This window comes from Chlorocebus sabaeus, chromosome 26 (genome assembly GCF_047675955.1).
Source record: "Chlorocebus sabaeus isolate Y175 chromosome 26, mChlSab1.0.hap1, whole genome shotgun sequence".
NCBI lineage: Eukaryota > Metazoa > Chordata > Mammalia > Primates > Cercopithecidae > Chlorocebus > Chlorocebus sabaeus.
Genome location: NC_132929.1, coordinates 25,144,533 through 25,167,636, shown reverse-complemented (window position 1 = coordinate 25,167,636; position 23,104 = coordinate 25,144,533). Strand labels below are relative to the sequence as shown.

General features: G+C 34.1%; 2 protein-coding genes across 8 annotated transcripts in view; one reads left to right on the top strand and one right to left on the bottom strand.

The window, feature by feature from the left end:
• Window positions 1-23,104, top strand: part of FAM227B (family with sequence similarity 227 member B) — a 521,377-nt gene that overhangs the window by 338,951 nt on the left and 159,322 nt on the right. The gene's annotated exons all lie outside the window — the stretch shown is intronic.
• Window positions 10,863-23,104, bottom strand: part of FGF7 (fibroblast growth factor 7) — a 65,126-nt gene continuing 52,884 nt past the window's right edge. The window contains exons 3-4 of the mRNA XM_008016651.3: window positions 13,077-13,180; window positions 10,863-11,990 (exon numbers count right to left, since the gene is read on the bottom strand). Coding sequence (XP_008014842.1) covers window positions 11,796-11,990; window positions 13,077-13,180 — 299 coding nt within the window. The 3' untranslated portion in view covers window positions 10,863-11,795. The remainder of the gene's footprint in view (window positions 11,991-13,076; window positions 13,181-23,104) is intronic.

Genomic DNA, 23,104 nt, shown 5'->3' with positions numbered 1-23,104 from the left:
CCACAAGCAATAAGAAAAATCCTTATATTCAACTAACATGTACTTTTATGTACCTAGTACACATTACTGTACTTGGCACTGTAGGGAGATAAAAAATAAAAACAAACACAGTAGTTACTCATACACAAGTACTAGATGATATTTAGCAAATGACATGTTATAGAAATATTCAAAGTGATAGCCAGATGGTTTAGGATTCCTTATGTTATAAAGAGCTACTTGGATTTTATTTTATTTTTACTTTATTTTTTGAGACAGAGTCTTACTCTGTCACCCAGGCTGAAGTGTAGTGGTGGGATCTTGTCTCACTGCAACCTCTGCCTCTTGGGTTCAAGCAATTCTTCTGCCTCAGTCTTTCAAGTAGCTGGGACTACAGGCATGCACCACCATATTCAGCTAATTTTTGTGTTTTTAGTAAAAACAGGGATTCTCCATGTGGATCAGACTGGTCTCAAACTCCTGACCTCAAGTGATCTGCCCACGTTTGCCTCCCAGAGTGCTGGGATTACAGCATGAGCCACTGTGCCCAGCCCGGATTTTAGTTTGCACCTCTAATTTTGCTACTTCTTCACTATTAGCAATACTCAGGGATAATAAAAAAGAAACCATTAAAAGTAGGATATCAAATAGCACTTTGAGAACTAAGCCAGTAAAATTTCCACATTATGCTTTTCATTATACATCATTAAAAGAAAACCAAGAAATTTGCACAGCTAAGGAGTGAGGAAACCCCAGAAATATGCTATTAAGATGGTCAGACATACAAACTCCCATTGTGGTAGCAATTTAATAGGTTGTATTGTTGTTAATTGTATTTTATACTATGTAGAGAAAGACTATATGAACAGAAGCAGAGTGAATAATGTAAAGCATAGAGTAGCCCAGAGAACCAGAAATTTGGTAGAAATTTAATGGAACTATTCAGATTATTATGAGTTAGATTTCATCATAATTTGGAGAATATGTATATTTCAAACGCATTTTGTCTCCTTTTGCTTTGATGCCATGCTCACCAAGCAATTTCAAGTTATTTAACTTCCAAGATAATTTTCCATGTCTACCATAAGATCACCTGCAAATACCTCCCCCAGATATATTGGTCTGTTTGTTGGTAGCAGTAGTCAGAGGGGCTGAGTTTAATTTTAAAACAGTGGGTTTCCATTATATTATGAAATGAATTATTAGCATATTATACTAAATGACATGAAAATCCTGTGTTATGAAGAAGTGAATGCTAAGAGTTTGACTACCTGAGAGATTTAGTTATCAGTTTGCACAAAACAAGGTGATATATTTCTATTCATTTGCAACAATCACATTTGTATCATGCTTAGGTATTAGAATGACTCTGCAGTGAGATGTGCCTATCATTCTGTCACTGAATTGGAATTGGTTTGTCCATTAGTTTAATAAATATTTGCTGAGTGCGATGAACATTTACTGAGTCCTTTTATTTCTTGAGTATTAAATATATTTACTGAGTGCTTAACAGATAGTCTTAAAGGAGCTTTGGATACATAAGGGAACAAAACAGACAGTATCCCTTTCCTTATGGAACTTATGGACTAGTGAGGAGAGACAGACAATAACCAACAAATGTGATTAAATAAGTTATATAGAATGTGTAGTAGGCATACATATACCTACCACACACCTCTCGACTGTGGTATGAATACTGTGTGAGGGGAAAAAAAAAGAGCCTCCAACTGAGAGGATTGCAGGGGAAGCAGTATCCTAAGAGGGCAGCTAAGTTTTCATTAGAGTAAATCAGCGCAATGTATAGATCTAGCAAAATGTTAGGAAAAGTTTTCACTAATAAAGTCCATCTTGTAACATGGACTTCCAGGACAATACTGGACCTTGTTAAACACAGAGTGAAGTCAATCAGAAAGTTTGCCACAAAGATGAGACTGAAATTGCAGTTCTTGACAATACACATTTCTCTATTCAATTAAATTTTTTGAATTTATTGCTGAGTCTATGTTCAGGGTGTGTGTGTATGTGTCTCCCACTAAGGCAATAGAGATGATACTGGTTTGGCAGTTGTTTAATATATGCATATTTATATATAAGACTCAAGCATTAAAATTGCTATAAGGGTCAAAGCACAATGGTAACTTATACATGTGCTCTACAATTGACATGCTAAAAACTTAGGAAGCTTTTTCTTGACAGTCTGTCAGCTATCACTTATGGTTCTTAGTGGTTCCAAAGGCTCATTTGTTCCAAATCTGATCTTCATAAAATTGGTTATATATCTATAGGTATGTAATTGTTTTAAATTTTGAGGCATAGATTTTATTATCACTATTACAGTGTCTGACACTGTACTATTGACCACACACATACACACACACACACACATATACACATACATACATACCCAGACCCCTTTATATATTTGTGTAACTGAAATAGATGTGGACATATATTTATATAACATAAGTATGTGTGTATTTGTGTTGCTTAGGTACATAAGTGTAGATGCATGGATAGACATATAGGTATGCCTATCCATCCTCTATTGAGATAGAGATAAAAATTCTCTAAATGCTAGATCAATGGCATAGATTGACATGCAGTGGGAATTTACAGAAGAGAAAAATCTTTGTAAGACAGGACCAAGTCTGGTAATAATTCATAAAGAGGAGAATCTTGATTTTGTTCTTGATGGCAGAGCAGGGTATTGGTTGATAGTGAGAAGTTGAGACATTCTGGATGATAGAGACAATATAGACAAATCCCAGAGACAGGACGAAGTATGGTGTGTATACAAAACGACATGAACAATGGTCTAAGCAGACTATAAAGTTTATAAACAGTGAAGAGATTGGACCAGATGGATGGAACCAATTTATTGATGGTTTTGATTTCCAGTTTAAAGAATTTTACCCAAATTCAGTGAGCCCTAGAGAGACCATGTGGGTTCTACAATTAGTAATTGACATAGTTTAAATGACGTTTTAGGAATATTAGGGAACTAAACAGGAATTGAGACAATGAGGACCTGGAACAGAAAAACAAATAGGATGCTATTGCTAAACTTTAGGTACAACTTATTGAGGTCATGAAAGTAGTGAGGAAGAGATGAGACAGGGACATTAGGTAAGAAGAGTTGAGCAATCTTGGTGATTACTGGAAAAAGGAACAGATTCAAGAAGAAGATTCAGGACACAGTCACCACTAAAATATGGTAACAATGACTACATTGTTATGAAATTATGGAGTTTCAGTGAGTTTAGTTAATTGAATGAGATGAGCAATGTGGGTACCAGGTTTGGTCATTCATGTAGAAGTCCATGCTATTTATTACATCATTGCGGCACCAACATCCCACTCTTCCAGCTCCATAAAAACTGAATGTGGAGAAGATAATTTTTAAACCACATTTGCCATTGTTATTCTGATAATAAAGATCATATGTATTAATGTAGAAAATTTGAAAATAAAGAAGTATTTAGAAGACAATAAAATATCACCTGTGATTTAACCTTAATAACATTAAAGCATGGTAAATATTTCTCTTCTGAAAGAGAATAAAAATCCAAATATTATTTTTGAAACAGTGAATGGAGCTAATTAGGAAGATTTATTAGCAAAACAATAACATTTTTCTTTTTTCATTATAGAGCAATATCATAAAAGTTGGACAAATGAGTAGCTAGTTGAGTGACATGTACAATACATGAGAAATATGAAAAATTAACAATTAACGTTGTTAACTGTAGAAACTTAAAGTTGAATTGAGATAAGCACTGTCACCTAGCAAAACAATGACAGAGAGGAATAAAGAACAGGGAGAAAAGCTGAAAAATGTTACATAATTGTTACATGATTCATTCTAAGAAGGCCTATGAGCATGAATTGCTGAACACACTAAGCTTTCAAGGATAAGAGATGAAGTACTTCAAAAGCAAAAAGTTTTGATCTCTTGCTTTTCCTAATGGATGCTATTTAAACTGTATACAGGACTAGCATCACTATCAATGCTATCAAATATTTTGTGCTCTCAAGCCTGTGACTGACAGAATTTTATAAAAATATAGATGTGTTTTTACCTCACATAGTGATTGCTGCATTTGTTAAATAGCATATTTTAAAAAACAGATTCTAAAGGAACTCACCAATATATAACACAGACCTTTGTATAGCAATAGATAAGATTATGTAGGCATGATGACAAGACTGGAAAGATCTTTGTATATAAAATTTATTATATATTTTATCAATAGATTATTAATATGGATCAATTAGTAAGCAAGTATTAATAGCATTAAGTACTTTTTGAGGTTCTATTTCCCTACTAGATTCCATGCGGAATTTTAAAAAGGCAATATTTTTACTTTTTTCACACTCAACATGTATTTATCATACAGTGCCTGATACAAACATGGTAGAATTGTCAATATATGCTTGTTTAACTGAAGTAGATGAAGACACATATACATAAACATTGCATATATATGTTTATATGTGTGTGTGTGTGTGTGCAATCAATTACTATATTAGAGTGCAATAGGATTCAGAGAAGGAAAAAAATTGTTATAAGGCAGGGGCAAGTTTGGGAATAGCTCATTAAACTTGAGCTTTGTCCTTAAGAGCAGAGCAGGGTATGGATTGATTGAAAGTAGGACATAGAGATGTTCTAAGCAGTGGGGACAGTATAGACAAAACTCAAAGGCAGAATCAATTTACAACTTGTGTAAATCATGATAAATACAATGAACTAAAGAAACTATGAGGTTTATATTGAACAGGGAGAAGATTGGACAGTCACGTTAGAGCCAATTGTTTGACAGCTTTGGGTACTAGTTTAAGAGATTTAAACTAAACCCAATAGGCAAAAAAGAGCCATTATGGGTCTTCAGTTGGCAACTGAAATAGTCAAAGCAGTATTATAGGAAGATTAAAGAATTAGGCAGCATATTAGATGGGAAGGAATTTGAAACAAGAAAGATTAAGGAACTATTGCTAAATTCTAGGCATGAAGTAATAAAGCTGTAGAAGGATGAAGAAAGAGATGAATCTGAATGGATGTTGAGAAAGAAGTTAGCTGAGTGTTGGTGATTTACCATATTCACAGAGTCAAAGGGAAGAAGAGACAAGAATAAGAGCTGACTAAATTTTGAGTATAAAAATAAGAATATTTACTCCCGGCACTGCTAATTAAAATGTACTCTGGAAAAAAATGTCAGAAAGTCGGTTTTTCAATTTTATTTCCTATAATCGTCCTAAGAAAATCAGAAATATAAAGAAGCATATATAAATTGTTCATATTTATCTTAGTAAAAAAATTGAAGTAACCAAAAACAATCAACAATAGGAGATATATAATAAAGAAGTAATAGTAAAGTAGAAGCCCTCTCATCTAGCCTAGTTGTATCTATTAATTTGTTGATTAATGGAAAAATTTCAGTCAAGTGAAGAATTATTAAGTTGATATGTACATGCCCTGAATATATTTACTTCAAACATAAAAAGGTACATTCATTTGTCATTTTTCAATGTAGAGCTATGCCCTTTCCTCTGAGTATGATTCTAATAATGATTGTACCCATTAAATATTGTCTATAGTATCCAATATTTCTTTAAAATGAACTGATAATTCAGGGATATCTGCCAAACAACTTAAGTGCATAATTTCTCTAGATTTTTATTACTTTTTCTTGTTATTTTGCCCACCTAATTCAGCAGCAAAGTTTTCAATTACTCACCTTCTTCCATTGCCACTCCTTAGCCACTATAAGGACAGGCTCCTATTCTGAAGAATATGGAAAACAATTGCAGTTTTAAACAGAGGATGCACGATCTGAAATATATTTTAACAGAATCACTCTGACTGTTCTGTTTGAAATGGACTGTGGTGGGGGAGGGAGAACTTTTGTGCACTTTGTATTCCATAATCACTCTGATGCAAAAACAATTGTAGCTCTCTTTCTAGTGTGTGCATTTCCTGTGAGCCCCAGTTGTGAATAGCAGAAAATACAGAGGCATCTAGGAAAACCTAGGGGCGGGAGGAACTGGGAGGGGGAAATAAGGCCTTTCAAGGTGTTTAAAGAAGAGACAAAGATGAAGAAGCAGGCACAGTTTCGGAAGAGGTTTTTTTGGTTTTTGTTGTTGTTTGCATTTACCTAATTAGTTCTCAACTGCAGAGGCACATTCGAATCTTCTGGGGAATTTTAAAAATACCACTGCATGGGCCGCCTCTCATATACACTGATGTAACTGGCCTGCGTTGGGGCCTAACTCTCTCTCTCTCTTTCTCTCTCTCTCTCTCTCTCTCTCTCTCTCTCTCTCTCTCTCTCTCTTTCTCTCTCTCTCTCTGTGTGTGTGTGTGTATATATATATGTGTGTGTGTATATATATATATGTGTGTGTGTGTGTATATATCCCCTGTTCTCTACATATGTAATCCAAGTTTATGACTTGGATTAGGCAGCCTATAAAATGGCTTCCAGTGATCCCTGCCTTCTGGTATGTATGCCCTTGTATAATACTCTCCTCATGAGTGCAGGCAGAGGCAATATATATATATATTATATATAGAACAGGGGATACCAGTGTGCACCTACCATTGAAATCAATTGTTTTCAAGTCTTTTTAGGTCTTGTTCTCAGATGGTCTTGGGTAAATTGTGGCTTATTGCCTTCATTGTGTAGAACAAAACACTCTATGGCCCAGAGGAATTCCAGCTGGCATCTATGATCTTATTCTCTTGAGGCAGGGCAGCTAAAGGGAGGATTATCTTCATGTTGAGTCTGATGGCAGGGTAATTTGCTTCATGTGGAGGCAAAGGGATATTGTTAGTTTTTCAGCTACATTGGGAGTTCTAAGTAGGCACATCTCAGGCTAATAGGAAGTCCAGACTGGTTCAAACCTTTTCTTGATTATCCTGTGTAGGAATGGACCACGCAGTATCCCTCAAGGAAGAATCAAGAATGTTTCTACAGAGAATATACATATTTCATCTCTTTCTCTGCTGAATGGATCTCCATTGAAAGCTGTGAATTACGCTTATTAGACCCTGTAGAATCCCAGCTTGTGGCAGTGACATTAAAAACATCTAGTTTATGACTTGGATTAGGCAGCCTGTAAAATGGCTTCCAGTGATCCCCGCCTTCTGGTATGTATGCCCTTGTATAATACCCTCCTCATGAGTGTAGGCAGAGGTAACATCACTTTTGAAACTAGGTTATGTATATTAAAACAAACAAACCTGTGGCTTCCATTTGGGGTACTTTGTCTCACACTCTCTGATTTCTTGCTGTGTGGGAAACAGACTGTAATGTTGTAAGCAGTGCTATGGAGAGGTCCACGTGGTAAGGAAGTGATAGGTCCTGACAACAGCCAGTGAGGATCTAAGGTGGATCCCTTTCTGAGTTGAATATTGAGGTAGATGACTACAGCCCTGGTCGACACCTTGATTGCAACCTCATGAGGAATTCTGACCAAAAACACTGTGCTGAACCATGCCCAGGTTCCTGAGCCACATAAACTATGAGAAAACAAATATTTGTTTCAAGCCATTAAGTTTTAATTTGTTACACAGCAGTAGATAACTAACACGTGGAAGGATTCATCAAGAGAAGGGTTTTTCATAAGTGAAATGTTATTCTCATCTCACATTTCAATTATTAGAATATAAATGAAAGAAAATACATTTGGGTAGGCTCTCATAAATTCAATGATAAGGATTTGGAAAATGCAACCACATGATAACCAGGAAGTAAAAGGAAAACATAAGAGGCGTATTCCTAGACGAGAGTAAATATCTGGTTCCCTGAGAAGTATAGTTTGAGAATGGAGAAATCAGATGTTACTGGAAAGAGGCTAGGACTGTATTATTTCTTGCTTCCTGTCAAGTCTTTTCAACTCAAGAGAAAGTAAATTTTCTCCACAAACCATTCAGAATTAAAGGATAGGTGGGAGTATATGTGTCCCTGAAGGAACAAGTGACTTTCACTGAAAGCAGCAGCTTGGTTAAATAAATACTGTACAGAAGTGGAATAAAGCTGACAACAATGCTGAAATAGTTACACATGAAGTTTTAATGAGCTATTTCATATTAAGATACATACTGAGAATTCAAACCAGAGAGATAAGTTAATAGATATTTTCCCAACTCTGTTTTAGGGTAATCATAGGAATGATACCCACAAGTTAGTCCTAGTGTCCTGCCTCCGTTTTGATAGATCAGTGGTGTATTCTGATTGGTCAGCAATCACCCATACTGACTGTTAAATATTTTTGTTATTGCTCCTATGCATGATGAATTTGAATTCTGGTTTTCTTTAGCCTTGTGTTATTTATGTATAAAGTTGGATTATGGGAGGCAAAGAATCTCTTGTGTCTCATTCATGCTCAAGTAAATGGCAGTGGGGTAGCGATGTAAATGAAACTGCATGATAAGCCCTGTAAGTCATTCTGATGTATCAATTTTGCTTACTGGTGTTTAATTGCAGACATTGTCATATTAACACAACCACAAATATATTATGGAGTAAGATGCAAAAATCACACTTAGGAGAAAAGAAATGTTCTGCCTGTGGTGGGCCCCCTTTGCATTATTCTCTAACCTCTTATTTTATACCTCTACTATTAGAGATATTTCAGTAGAAAATCGTGAGGGGCACTGTTTTAGAGTTTTTGTTGTTATAGGGTTGCTTTTACTACAGCTAGGTCCCCTCGTACATCTTTATGTTGTTTGGCAGTCTAGAGAACCAGAAGAGCAAACTCTATGAGATAGAAACCCTAAGAATTTACCTCCAGTGTCCCTTCTCTTCTGTCATTAAATTGAATATGTAGCCAGCTCAAAGGCTGACAATTTATACTATGGCTTTTATATTTTTATGTTATAATTTATATTATGGCTTATGTCAAAATGTTTTGTTCACTGCTTTGAAAGTATCTTTTGTTTACTTTTGTTATCATTTTGTATTTTGATTTTTTTCCTTTTTAATTGTTAGAAACTCATATATTTAATTTTATCTTTCAAAGAACACTTTAGAAAGTCTTACTCTGCTTATATGTATATTTTGCACAAAGCTTTCCGTTCGTAAACAAAAGACAGATAGGAATCAGAATTGAAAACTACATAATTTCTTTTCTCCTTTTGAGTCGAATCATCACAGTATAGATTAGTAATTCTGTATGAAGTGCATTGCCAAGACATTGTTACATTTGTGTACAAATGTATATGTTTGTGTACAAATGTATATCTCAATAGAAATAAAAAACAAAAAACCCAGAAGACCACTAGCTAATAATACTAATAGTCTAAGGGTAGAAAGCATGTGCTAACTGATCTAGACTCTTATGACAGTTGTGTATCTATCCAGCTGCGTGACTTTAGGTGTATCAAAATCTCAATTTCCTAGACTACAAATGAGTAAGAGGGATGGAGACCCCTTACAGTTTTAAAATTCTAGAATTCTAAGTGTGTGTAACTAGAGCAAATTTTATTTTGTAAAATTTGCATAATAAATTTAAAAATAGGAGAAAAACAAATAATTAAAGTACATGTTTCTAGAAGTCTTTTTTAGGTGACTTATACTACCAGGAATGAATTTACCACTAAATATTGGTTTTGCCTAATTCAGCATTGCTATGTCATTTAATGGAAGTATAACTCCATAGACAAAGAGCATTTGGTCCTAACATAGCTTGTATTTTATATGTATATACACTATTTCTATTTAAATTTCTGTATAGTCATTTTTTACCCTTTTAAAAAATGAAGATTAGTTTTATTATGTATTTTCTTTTGTCTATAAACATTCAGTGAATTCACACTGAAAACTGATTATGGACAGATAGTCTGCTAGGCACTAAGGAAACACATGTGAAAAACAAAGTCCTCCTCTGCCCTCAGTATGCTCACAAGACTACATACAGTTACTGAAGCCTGACCTCAAAACCTAGCTAGCAAAGTCCTTGAATCAGGTGATAGTTCAGAATACCATTCATGCTCTCTCCCAAGAGTATATCTGAGGAAGGGCAGTTCTTTCTAATTTCCTACATCCTGGTCATGTAGATGAACCACAGAAAAATCAAATGAATCTATTGTTTTTGTTGACCTAGTCTTTTCTTATAACTCTCATCTATAAATGTATTACCAAATACTGTTCATGTAAAGGGACTTGAATGACAAATATTTTGAAATTAAAACCACAATGGTTAGCATACCTTTTAAGTTAGGTAAATGTTGACCTCCCATTGGTGAACATATAAAGTGCTACCAAGATCTGCCGATGAAAGACTTTTGAAGTGGAAATTCATCTTTGTAATAATCCTGTTATCTGTAGGCTGACCTCAAGACTTCATGACATTCAGGGCCCCTTATTCCTAACTGTATCTTCTATTTTGGGCATTGTGCTCTGCCATCTAACAGGAAAACAACTTTCAGTGCTGCCACCTTTTGAACAGCAGAGATTTCTAGAGATTAGAAAATGACTAAATTTAAATACACATAGTTTGAAAATATGATACTTTTCTACTCATGCATTCAAATATATTCTAACTTTAAAATCCTGTAAATACTTATATTTGTAATGATTTTACTTATATGATCCAATTAATTGCAAGAATATGTGGCAAAAGATTTTTTACACATTTGTATTGTTCCGTGTGAGACATCTATTGTAAGCATTGCTTCAGGCTCTCATTTTTGTCTGCCTTCCAGGATTTGCTGGCCCAAGTGCTGTGTGCTAGACTTAGTGTCAGTCACAAAGGGGAGGGAAACTTGCAGTTGAGCCAGACAGTTTTGTTATTCCTTTAAAATTAAAAGCATATGAAACAGATACAGCTTATTAAGGTTTTTTTTTTTTATAAATAACATAAACTTAAATAACAAAACAATAAAGTTCAAAAACAACTTAAAATAGAGTTTAATGCTGTAACCATAGGAAAAAAGCATGATTATTTGTGGGAAGAACATTATTAAAAGCCATATTCCCAAATATGAATTATACAAAGATAGATTATGTTACTTGAAAAAAACTTAAAGATTTCTCAATTTTACTTTGAGGAATTATAAAATGTTATTTTTTGGCAAGTGAGATGAAGTACAGTATTATCATCAATCACTGTTGCTATTTTATATACAAGATTTTTGGAAACATCCTTTTAGCAATACCCTTTCCACTTGAGCAGCATTAGAAATTTTGTTCTTGTTAATAGGTATAAGCATGTTCTAATCCTGTACTTTTGTTAAATTATCTATTTTACTGACTTTCATAATAGATTTTTGAAAGAATATTCTTTTTTTCTGATTAGAGTTTAAGTAGATTATAATTTTTCACTAGAAAGCATTTAAAATGCTGCTAATTTTCCATAGTTAGTGTGGCTTGATTATCTGACAAATCCTGCCAGCAGCCTGTAGGTTTGATATACCTTATATAACATCATCTGCATCATCATTATTATAGCAGCCATTTTATAAGCAGATAGGAATATTTAAATAATCATTATCAGATAATCAAATCTAACATACTCTTAAGGGTAAATTAATTTAAGAAAAAAATTACTATTACTAACACCATGATTGTACAACCAGTTTTACAATTTTTTACAACCTTTAGTTACTAAATCTGATTTTTGTGTATACTTTTCAAATCTTTCTTTAATGCAGTGTCTTAAACATAAATGCACAAGTCCAGCTTGATCAGTTTTTCAGTAGTTTTCCAGCCTTTCTTGATTACTAAAAAGTAAAAGGAAAGAAAATTTTGAGAAGAAAGAAAACAGTCCACTTAAAGAAATCTCCCTGCTGGAACTGGTTCTTTATATACCATATACAATTAAGTTATTGCCATAGGAAGAAAGTGGGCTGTTTTTTGTTCTTTCTTCGTTTTTTTTCCTCTTACAGGAATCCCCTTTTGATTTAAGGCAACAAACATTTCCCCTCCATTGTGTGTCCATTTAGCTGATGCATATGTGTTGTAATGGTTTTCCAGAATTAGTTCTTTGAAGTTACAGTCTTCATTGCATTCTTTCTGTTAAAACAAACAGACAGACAAACATTATCCAAATGATTTTTAGAAAGGCTCAATTAAACGAAGAGTAAGCAGGTAAAATTTGGTAGAATTGAAACATACATGACTTTTTTTAACCCTCAGATTGAGCAGGCCAAATGTGGTTTATTAGCTATACTTATGTAGTATATTTGCATTAAAAGGTATCTTAAATTTAAAATAAAAACACCACGTAATACACAGTTAGTTATGAAATATGTGTAGCTTTTTGGCAGTTCATGTCAACTATTGTTTAAAATTAGGACCTATTTCCCTAAGTAACAGGCCTCATATTACTATTTCCACATCACTCATTCTTTAACCACTGGAAATTTGGTGTAATTAGCAGAACTTCTGCCTCCCCCAGGTGAGAGACTTGTTTCACAACTTTTCTTTATTTACTTCTACATTGTCTTCAATGGTAATGGGAGATAAAAGGTTAATTTGTTTGTTCATCCATGCAATCATTTGTTCATTCAATTAAACCTATATCATTATATAATTAGCCTGTCCCAGGCATTATGCTGAGCTGTGGGAATATAAAGGAAAGCCAGTTATATTTTATTATAGTGGGATGAACTGTTACATATTTTGCATTGTAGTGAAGTGGGAACAATGTGAATAATTACAGTTCAAAGCCCATGATTGTGAGATTGATGTTGATAAATGAACTAAACATTTCAAGATTTTTTTCCCAAGAATTTTCATGTCAGCAATGTGCAAATTGGGTGACCTTTAACAAAAAGAGCTTTAATACTGGCAAATGGAAATTTTGGATTTTAAATATCTAAAATGCACATGGAATTTTAGAGCTGGAAGGATGCTTAGAGGTCAGTTCATTCAACTCATTTTACAGATGAAGAAACCAAAATCCAAAGAACAAACCATTTGTCCGAAGTCACACAGAAAACATTTTTTTCTTAATGTTTGAGTAAAAAGTGTTTTAATAAAATCATTATATTAATACAGTTGGAGATAAATTAATTCCATTTTTACTTTTCAGAAAGGTGAGATATTTTGACAAAAATTAGTTTTAAAAATTAAGCCTAAGCTATCAATTATCAATACCTTTGCATAGAGTTTTCCTTCCTTGTTCATTGCAAGATAGAATTCACTTTCCACTCCTTTGATTGCCACAATTCCGACTGCCACTGTCCTGATTTCCATGATATCTGCAAGGAATCACAGAAAGACATGTCAAGTATTCATTCAGCTTTGCAGATGATCCAAGAATGGCCATTTGTTTTTATTTCTGTTTTAACTGGAAGTTTTTAAAATTTTTAATGTGATTATTTACTCAGCCCAAGACCCCTGACCAACAACAGATACACACAAACACCAGAATAGTCATTATATAAGGGAAGTACAAACTGATGGGTTTTTTATTTTGTAGAAAATGTGTCTGTATCAAATAAATAGTCACATATTTGAGTTCAGCTTTTTATTCTCTAGAATTAAATTTCTAATTTACTATAATAATAATAGCTAATGTTTATTGAACTCATACCACATGCCAAGGATTATTACATTGCTCTTATGTATTAACGCATTTACTCATAACCACAGACTGAGGCAGGTACTCTTGTTATCCCAGTTTTACAGATCAGGAAACTGAAGCACAGAGAAACTAAGAAATTTGCCCAAATTCTTATACCTGATAAGTAGCAGAACTGGAATTTGAACCCAGGTATTCTGGCTCTTAATCATTATATAATTACTTTTCTATTTGAATAAACTTTATATTAAAAATTATTGCCAACAGAATAGCTCTTGAATATACTGAAAGTGAAGAAAATTCTAATTAAAGCAATTGTAAATGATAGTAAATAAAGCCTACTGCCTTAAAAAAAGATTGTTTTAAACTGATAGTATTTTGATACATGAAAAGACCACTTAAAACAAAATAATGAATCCTGTTTCTATAATACTTTATAACTTTATACCATTATAATTAACTTTTAAATCTTTGTTGAAATTGTATTTACAAAACGTGTTTACACAAGAATGGTAACTTACTATTTTCCTTTATTATATATATCTTCATTAAATCCTGTGTTTTAATGACACACTAAATAAAGTAAAATCTCAAGAAATTTATTAAAATGATGTAAGAATTAAAATTTTAGTGTACTTTTATGCAATTTGCTATTAATTATATTTTCTACATGAAGGTACAGCCCTGAGTCATTCTCTTACCTATATCTAACACAGTGCAAAGAAAAGTCAAAGTGTCAATTATCTGTGTGATTGGGCCTTCAAAAGCTGCTTTCTAAAATATTGACTTAAAAAAAAAAACTAATTGTATTGCCCCATACCTTCAATTCATTCTCTTATTTATTTTTTGACTTCATTTTTGCTATCTGAATAATAAAATTTCTATTCATGTCATTGGGATTTAATGTAGCCTAGCTAATATTTGTCATTTACTTCACATATATGTTGCATATAGAAGCCTGTTTCCCAATATACTGTACTTAACACTAGTCAGAGCTCGTCCAGTTGAGAGTTTCACAGCTGCTCATCTAGAAATTGGGTTTTATTAAGAAAATGCAAATGAATGGATATTAATCTTTTTATGTATTTATTAAGCATTATCACAATGCATAGAACCCTACTGTGGTTTTAGGATACAAATTAAGAAACACAACCCTGGTTCTGAACACCAGAAGTTAAAACCTAATAGAAACAGCAAACATGTCCATATATATCATTTTAATTAAGATATATATATATCTTACATTAAGATATATATAATTATATATATTAATTAAGATATATATATCTTACTTTTCCCACATCACTCATTCTTTAACCACTGGAAATTTGGTGTAATTAGCAGAACCTCTGCCTCCCTCAGGTGAGAGACTTGTTTCACAACTTTTCTTTATTTACTTCTACATTGTCTTCATATATATATATCTTAATTAAGATATATATAATCTTAATTAAAAGAAAGCATTTTGAAGAACACAGGCCTGAATAGGCTAGAGAAAATTTAGTAATTGCTTACAAGCACATGAAGGATTATGATATTGATGCATTCATGTAACATTCAACAGATCTTCACTGAGAGCCAATTCTGTGCCAGGCTCAATTCACAGACAAGCCTTGCCCTTTTAGAGCACTCTGTTTGGTAACTATAACTTCACTTCATTAAAGGAAGCACAAAGGGAAATAACATGCAGAAGAATACTATTAGGTTAAATTTGTACTAATACAATGAAAAATACTGAAGAAATTCATTGATTCAACATATTTGCCTCCAAAATGGAATAAATATATCAATTAGGTTGGTGTAAAACTAATTGTGGCTTTTGCCATTACTTTTATGACAAAAACTGTAATTACCTTTGCATCAACCTAATATTTAAAAGACATATGGAATAGTTGGTTTCTAAAGATCTTAGCATTGTAAAATATCATTAAGAAGTAAATATTTTCTTTTCCTTCAAGTCTCTTTACTCCTGCCATTCCTCCCTTTATTTAATATATTTTCTTTTAGATAAAAAGAGAATGCTGATGCACAAGCTTGGAGTGTCTTTCATGATCAGTTATTAGGGACTGAAATCTGTAACGTTTGCTGGCTTTTCTTTGACAAAACAATTGTAAAACATAAATGTTGACTGATAGAGTTATTGTTAATTATGATAGGCAGACATCTTCCCGTTTAGGTCCAGTCATGACAATAAGTTCCTATTGCCCCACTCCCAAAATGTTTTCTTCTATCCCCTGCCTGTCTATTGCCTACTATTTCTTTACTGCACTTTACAAGAGGTGATGGCTGGGTGTGGTAGCTCACATCTGTAATCCTAGCACTTTGGGAGGCTGAGTCAGGCGGATCACTTGAGGTCAGGAGTTCAATACTACCCTGACCAACATGGCGAAACCCCGTTTCTACTAAAAATACAAAAAATTATCCAGGTGTGGTGGTGGGTGCCTGTAATCCCAGCTACTCAGGAGGCTGAAGAAGGAGAATGGCTTGAACCTGAAAGGCGGAGGCTGCAGTGAGCCAAGACAGTGCCACTGCCCTCTAGCCTAGGCGACAGAGTGAGACTCTGTCTCACAAAAAAAGAAGAAAAAAAAAAAAAAAAAATTAGTTGGGCATGGTGCTGCATTCCTGTAATTCTAGCTACTTGAGAGGCTGAGGCAGGAGAATCACTTGAACCCGGGAGGCAGAGGTTGCAATGAGCCAAGGTCACACCACTGCACTCCAGTCTGGGTGGAGTGAGGCTCTGTCTCAAAAATAAATCAATAAATAAATAAATATAAGGTGATGAACATTTTTAATCTTATCCCTCCACATATTAGGGTTAAGGATACCAAAAATTCTTTGAAAAGATTCTACCTTTAGCTGAGATTAGAATAGACGTATATTCTTAATTGCTTGACATATTTGAAAGATACCATTAACACTGGGAAATCAATGTATCTAAAAGACAATTGCTTGGGGAGAGCATTAAGCAGTGTTGTCAGAATCAATACCTTATCAACCCTGATTTTCTAGTCCATTTTGCTCCATGTCCTATGACCCTCTTTTATTCAAGAAAAGCTCAAGAATAAAGAAATTAACATTTTCACTCTTTTGTTCAGTTGCAGCGTGGGGAGTGATGTTCCTTTCAGTATGCACAAATATTTATAGAAGTATTCACTATGGGCCAGGCGCAGTGGCTCACGCCTGTAATCTTAACACTTTGGGAGGCCAAGGCGGGCAGATCACCTGAGGTCAGGAGTTCAAGACCAGTCTGGCAAACATGGTGAAATCCCGTTTCTACTAAAAATACAAAAATTAGCGAGGCATGATGGTGGGTGTCTGTAATCCCGGTTACTCGGGAGGCTGAGGCAGGAGAATCACTTGAACCTTGAGTTGGAGGTTGCAATGGGCTGAGATTTCACCATTGCACTCCAGCCTAGACAACAAGAGCTAGACTCCATCTCAAAAAAAAAAAGAAAAGAAAAGAAAAGAAGTATTAACTATGAAATTATGAAATCCTGCCCTCCAAATCAGAAGCCACGAAGTTGCTCAGAATACATAATAGAAAAATATGTAATATGCAGATATTAAGTTAGCTATGAATATAAGTTAATTATACTTGATCTTTTTGCCTACAGTGTATCTGTTGCCTCACATAAAACAAATAGAAGAGGCTATCTTTCTTTGTGGATTTCCATTTGTGCTTAAGAGAAGTTTGTTCACATAAGTAGCACTCAGTAAATTTATTCCCAAAGATTTAAAGCATATTACATAGATGCATCACATTGTGGACATGATGTCCATGGTAGCATAATGGTACAGTTCAAAAATATAAATAAAAGAGAAGGAGAGAATCAGCTCATGCAATGTAACATGAAAAACCAGGCAATGTGTCAAACTCTTTGACTATTTAGCCTCATCGGCAATATTGTCAACAATAGCATAAATTTATTATTTAGGATGTCACCCTTACACACTAGAGACTATGCCCTAAATGACTTCCCTATTTTTTATCCTCCAGTTCAATAATTCATGAATTTATCTAAACCTTTTTGTCTGTTTATTATTTAAACCTATATCACACTTGGAATGAAAAGTGAGGAATTTTGATCTAAATTGCAATTACTTTTCAAAAAAATTCTCTAAAATCTTTCAGAATTTTAGGTGTCCCTCTAATCTTGTATTTCAGAAATTGATACTAATTCTTTTTTTAATTACCAATAGCTTTGTGATTTTAAAGTGCTTTAACTTTTCTGTTTGAAAAATTACTTTTTAGTGTCTCACCACATAGAATCCATGCCCACCAATCTTAGCATCATGAATATTTCTTTTTCCTGAAACCTTTAAAGCTTTATATTTAAAGTTTTGAGGGGGAATATATTAATATGGCTGTGCTAGCATGATAACTAAATATTATTTTCAAGTTGGAAAAAAAAAGTGGAGGCAACGGTTTGATGGTTAGCCAATCAGAACTTTTAATCTTGTCCTTGATCAAATATACCCTCTTGGGCATGTTAAAACTAAGAACTAGTATCAACAAAGAAGAAAACATTTAAATTTAAGTAAATTTTATGATTTTCTGTCAAGCCTGGATTGTTGAATGGGAAATCTTAACCATTATAAATTTATATTATGTTTAAGGCTTTAGATTCCATTCATTTTACATCATTAAAACACGCCAACATACACATATATGCAAAAAATACATGAATATATCCAACATATACAAAAAACACTGAAAACACAACAATAAGAAAAAAAAAAACCTAGTTAAAAAGTGGGCAAAATCTGGACATCTCACTAAAGATACACAAAGGGCAAATAAGCATATGAAAAGATGCTCAATATCATAGATCATTAAGGAATCGCAACATGGATGCAGCTGGAGGCCATTATCCTAAGCAAATTAACACAGGAACAGAAAACTAAATACTACATGTTTTCACTTATAAGTGGCAGCTAAACAGTAGGTACTTAAGGACATAAAGATGGCAACAACTGACACTGGGGACTACTGGTGGGGAGTAGATGAGGGAAGGGTTGAAAAACCATTAGGTACTATGCTCAGTACCTGGGTGACGGGAGCAGTCATACCTCAAACCTCAGTATCACACAGTATACCCAGGTAACAGTCCTGTAATGTACCCCCTGAATCTAAAATAAAAGTTGAAATTATTTAAAAAGGAATTGCAAATTGAAACAACAATGAGATACCTCTATACAACTAAACTCCAAAAAACTGACAGTGCTGTATGCTGGCAAGGATGCAAAGCAACCAAAACTCTTCCATTACTAGTGGGAATGCAAAATGGTGCAGTCACATGGTAAGACAGTTTGGCAGTTTCTTAAAAACTGAACATACTCTTAATATATAATCTAGCCGTCATGCCCCCAGGTATTTGCCCAATTGAATTGAAAACTTATGTCCACACAAAAACCTGAGCATGACTATTTATAGCAGCTTTATCCATACCATCAAAAACTAGACACAACATATCCAACAGGTAAATGGATAAACAAACTATGGTACACGTATACATTGGAATATTATTTAGCAATAAAAAGATACTGAGCTGTGAAGCCACAAAAAGACAAGGGGAACTTTAAGTACATATTGCTGAGTGAAAGAAACCAGTCTGAAAAAGCCACATACTGTATGAGTCCAGCCATATGACATTCTGGCAAAGGCAAAACTTTAGAGACAGTAAGATCAGTGGTTGCAAGGGCCTTGAGGAGAGCAGAAAAAGGATGAAAAGCTGAATCACAGGGGATTTTTAAATCAGTGAAACTCTTCTGCATAATACTATAATAGTGGATACATAATATACATTTGTCAGAACTCATACAACTATACAGAGCAAAGCCTGGACCTTAGTATAAACTAACGGTATAAATAAATATTGGCTCATCTGTTCTAACAAATGTGCCACGTTAATGCAAGATGTTTATAATGGAGGAACTGTGGGGGGAAATGGAGATTGTTTATGGGAACTCTATTATCTGCTCTTTTTTTTTTTTTTTTTGAGATGGAGTCTCGCTCTGTTGCCCAGGCTGGAGTGCAGTGGCAAGATCTCGTCTCACTGCAAGCTCCGCCTCCCAGGTTCACCCCATTCTCCTGCCTCAGCCTCCGGAGGAGCTGGGACTACAGGCGCCCGCCACCACCACGCCCGGCTAATTTTTTGTATTTTTAGTAGAGACGGGGTTTCACTGGGTTAGTCAGGATGGTCTCGATCTCCTAACCTTGTGATCCTCTCGCCTCAGCCTCCCAAAGTGCTGGGATTACAGGCGTGAGCTGCCATGCCCAGCCTATCTGCTCGTTTTTTTTTTTTTGTAAATCTAAAAGTGTTCTAAAATACAAAGTCTACTAATTTTTAAATGCAGCTCTCTTTAATAATATTGAGTGTAGAGAAACTATTTGTAGTGACATTTTGCATTATTTATTTGTGTCCCGAATATATAGAACATATGGGATTTGTTATTAATTACTATTAAAAATGTCTTTGGTAATGGATTAAGATCTGCTTACCCAATGGATAACTTCTTTTTGTGAAATACAGACAGTAAGGAGGAGTAAGGTCATAATAAAAACACACTTTGGAAATTGTAGGATACAAATACTCGACATACAGACCACTGTTTCACTTGTTAAGTGTACAGTATCTCTCAGGTGTTTGGGAATGGAAAATAAGAGCCAGTAATATTTTAGAAACTTGATCTGATTACTTTAATTATGATATCACATCTGGATATTAATAAATATATACAAAAATTCAGTTAGTATTTTCTCTTTCCACAGAAAAAAATAAAACCTAGCAGTATATGCCAATTGCAAAAAAACAAAACAAACAAAAAACACACATACACACAGGAAAGTAAATAGGAATTCAGAAGAAAGAAGTGGTCAAGGGAGGATTTGAGGAACAGAGCTTGAATTAGATCTTGATGGATGAATAGAACTGACATAGGTAGAAAAGATGGAAACGTGCTAATTGAGAGATGAAAGTACTATGTGCAAAGCCACAGAAGCAAAGATTCAAAAGTCATGTTCAGAAGATTGAAATTAGAGCTTATATGTCTGGAATAGGAAGTGTAACAAAATAGTGAGAGGGTGGAAAAAGAGTTAGAGCCAAATCGTCAAGGGTCTTGAACCTCCTAGGTTCACGGAATTCTTGTTCCTCAGCCTCCCAAGTAGCTGTAATTACAGGCATGCGCTACCATGGCCACCTAATTTTTGTATTTTTAGTAGAGACCCGGTTTCGCCATGTTGGCCAGACTGGTCTCAAACTCCTGACCTCAAGTGATCCACCTGCCTCAGCCTCCCAAAGTGTTGGGATTACAGGTATGAGCCGCCGTGCCCATCTCTAGCTGTAAATTTTCTGCAAATTGTGTACATTCTTGGGAATTGTTACAAAGTAAAAAAAATCAAATTGTTTTTAGATGTCATGAAAAAAATTAATAAATGTAATAAATAATAAAGTTAGTGTAATATTTTGTTAAATGTCTGCTAATCTGTATATTTTATTTTCAGATTTTACTGTCACTATCTTAATATTAAAGTTTAAATACATTTGCAAGCCTTTGAAATTTCCACAGGCTCCCAGCTCTGTGCCTATGGGTCAAATGAATAAAATGTCCCTGTCCTTAACTCTGAAATCTTTTCAAAGGACTACCCTGGTTCCTTTTCACTAGCACCAACTTTTTTAAACATGTAGCTAGAATCTGCTCATTTTTCTTCAATTTAACTTTTGCATCCTAACTTCTGATCTCTTTATTGGCGTTCTCTCTTCAAGCTCATGAATAAACTCCTAATTGCCAAATCCAAGAGTGCTTTCAATAACGCTTTCTTTTATGCACTGTTTGGCTCGGTTGACATTCCTTATACTAGTCCTAATTCTCATATTTCACTAATCATGCCCTACCGGAGTGCAGGGTGAAAAGTTAATCAAACTGATCAATTTTTGTGTAGCCAATTCTATATAGATCTTTTGTGATAATTTATTATATTGTATCTATGCTTAAAAGTATGTTTTCCATACCATTGTCTGAAATATAGTTTATTCTAACTTTTATAGTTTGAATTTTAAATATAAATTCAAATTATTTTAAATTCATCTGGAATTAATTCTGGAGTATGGTGTGAGATGATACTCTAAACCAGCAGTCAGGGCCCGGGGGCCAGGGGGAGATTCAGGATGAAACCGTTCCACTTCAAATCGTCAAGCATTGGTGAGATTTTCATAAGGAGCACACAACCTAGATCCCTGGCATGTGCAGTTCACAGTAGGGTTCACGCTCCTGTGTGATTCTAATGCCGCAGCTAATCTGACAGGAGGTGGAATGCTTGCTCACCCGCCACTCACCTCCTGCTCTGTGGCCTAGTTCCTAACAGATCACAGAGGAGTACAGGTCCACAGCCCAGGGGTTGGGGGCTCCTGCCCTAAACTGATATTTTATTCCTTCAAATAGCAATCTAGTTTTTCTCAACATCATTTATTAAACATTCTATTCCTTTTTTTATTGATGCCTCTCTTTTACCTTTTATTGACTATTTTGTCCCATTGATTTACCTGCCTGTCAGCAATATAATCTCATTAATTTATTGTAGGTTATCAGTTTTCAGGTGGTTCATTACATTTGCAAGTAGCTTTGATTGTGTTACCAATTATACGTGAATATATCCTCTGAAGCTATGCAGAATAAATCATACCATTTCCACATAACAGCCCTTGAAAGAGGTGAAGACAATGATCATGCTTCCCATCATCCATAGTTTCTTTGGCCCTTTCTCATATGGTATGAATTCCAGACTCTTTACCAGCTACATTATTTACTTAAAATAAGTGTCTCAGCAAGAACTGGACTGATATAGAAAGCCTAAGACAGAATATTGTTCATTATTTTCCTTGATATAGACCATAAACATATTTTACAGTAACACAATCTCACCATCTCCTTAAAAATATTTTTAATTCTGTCATTATTTTAGAGTTTGAATACAATTAAAAGTACGCCTATCAAAAATTTTGTTTTAGGTTAGTATATTTTTCAAGGTTATATTATAAAGTTTGATTAAATATATTTTATATATAAAGGCAAATGTCAACTGTTCCCCTTCAACAAATGATGAATGTTCTTCATTTTCTTTAAATTAATTACACTTTTAAAAACCTCATGATTTTTGAAAGCATAAATTTCAAAATGACCTCATATAGCATGTGTAGAATTAAAAGTGAGTTAAATAAATATATGTTGAAATATAAATGTTATCGCATCAAAGATGACAAAATCTAGTTTTGGGATCTAATCATTAAAATTCTTTCTATGCTTTAAAAACTTAGCTCACTTATTTTTAAAATTTCTTTGGTTTCTAAATGTTGAAATAAGAGAAATAATATTATTCTTCTATTTGCAAATAATGCTCCATAAATAAAATATTGCAGGTGTAGAGAGTCGTTATACCCCTCCAAAACGTGAGACCAACTCCAATATGATTGTCAGAATGTTTTCTGTAACATACAAAGATATTTAACAAGTGCTTATTATTTATTTCCAGACCCATTCTTGGCACTAGCACTGTACTGATCTGAAGAAAATTATCTAAAAGTTAACCGTAAATTGTCAAATA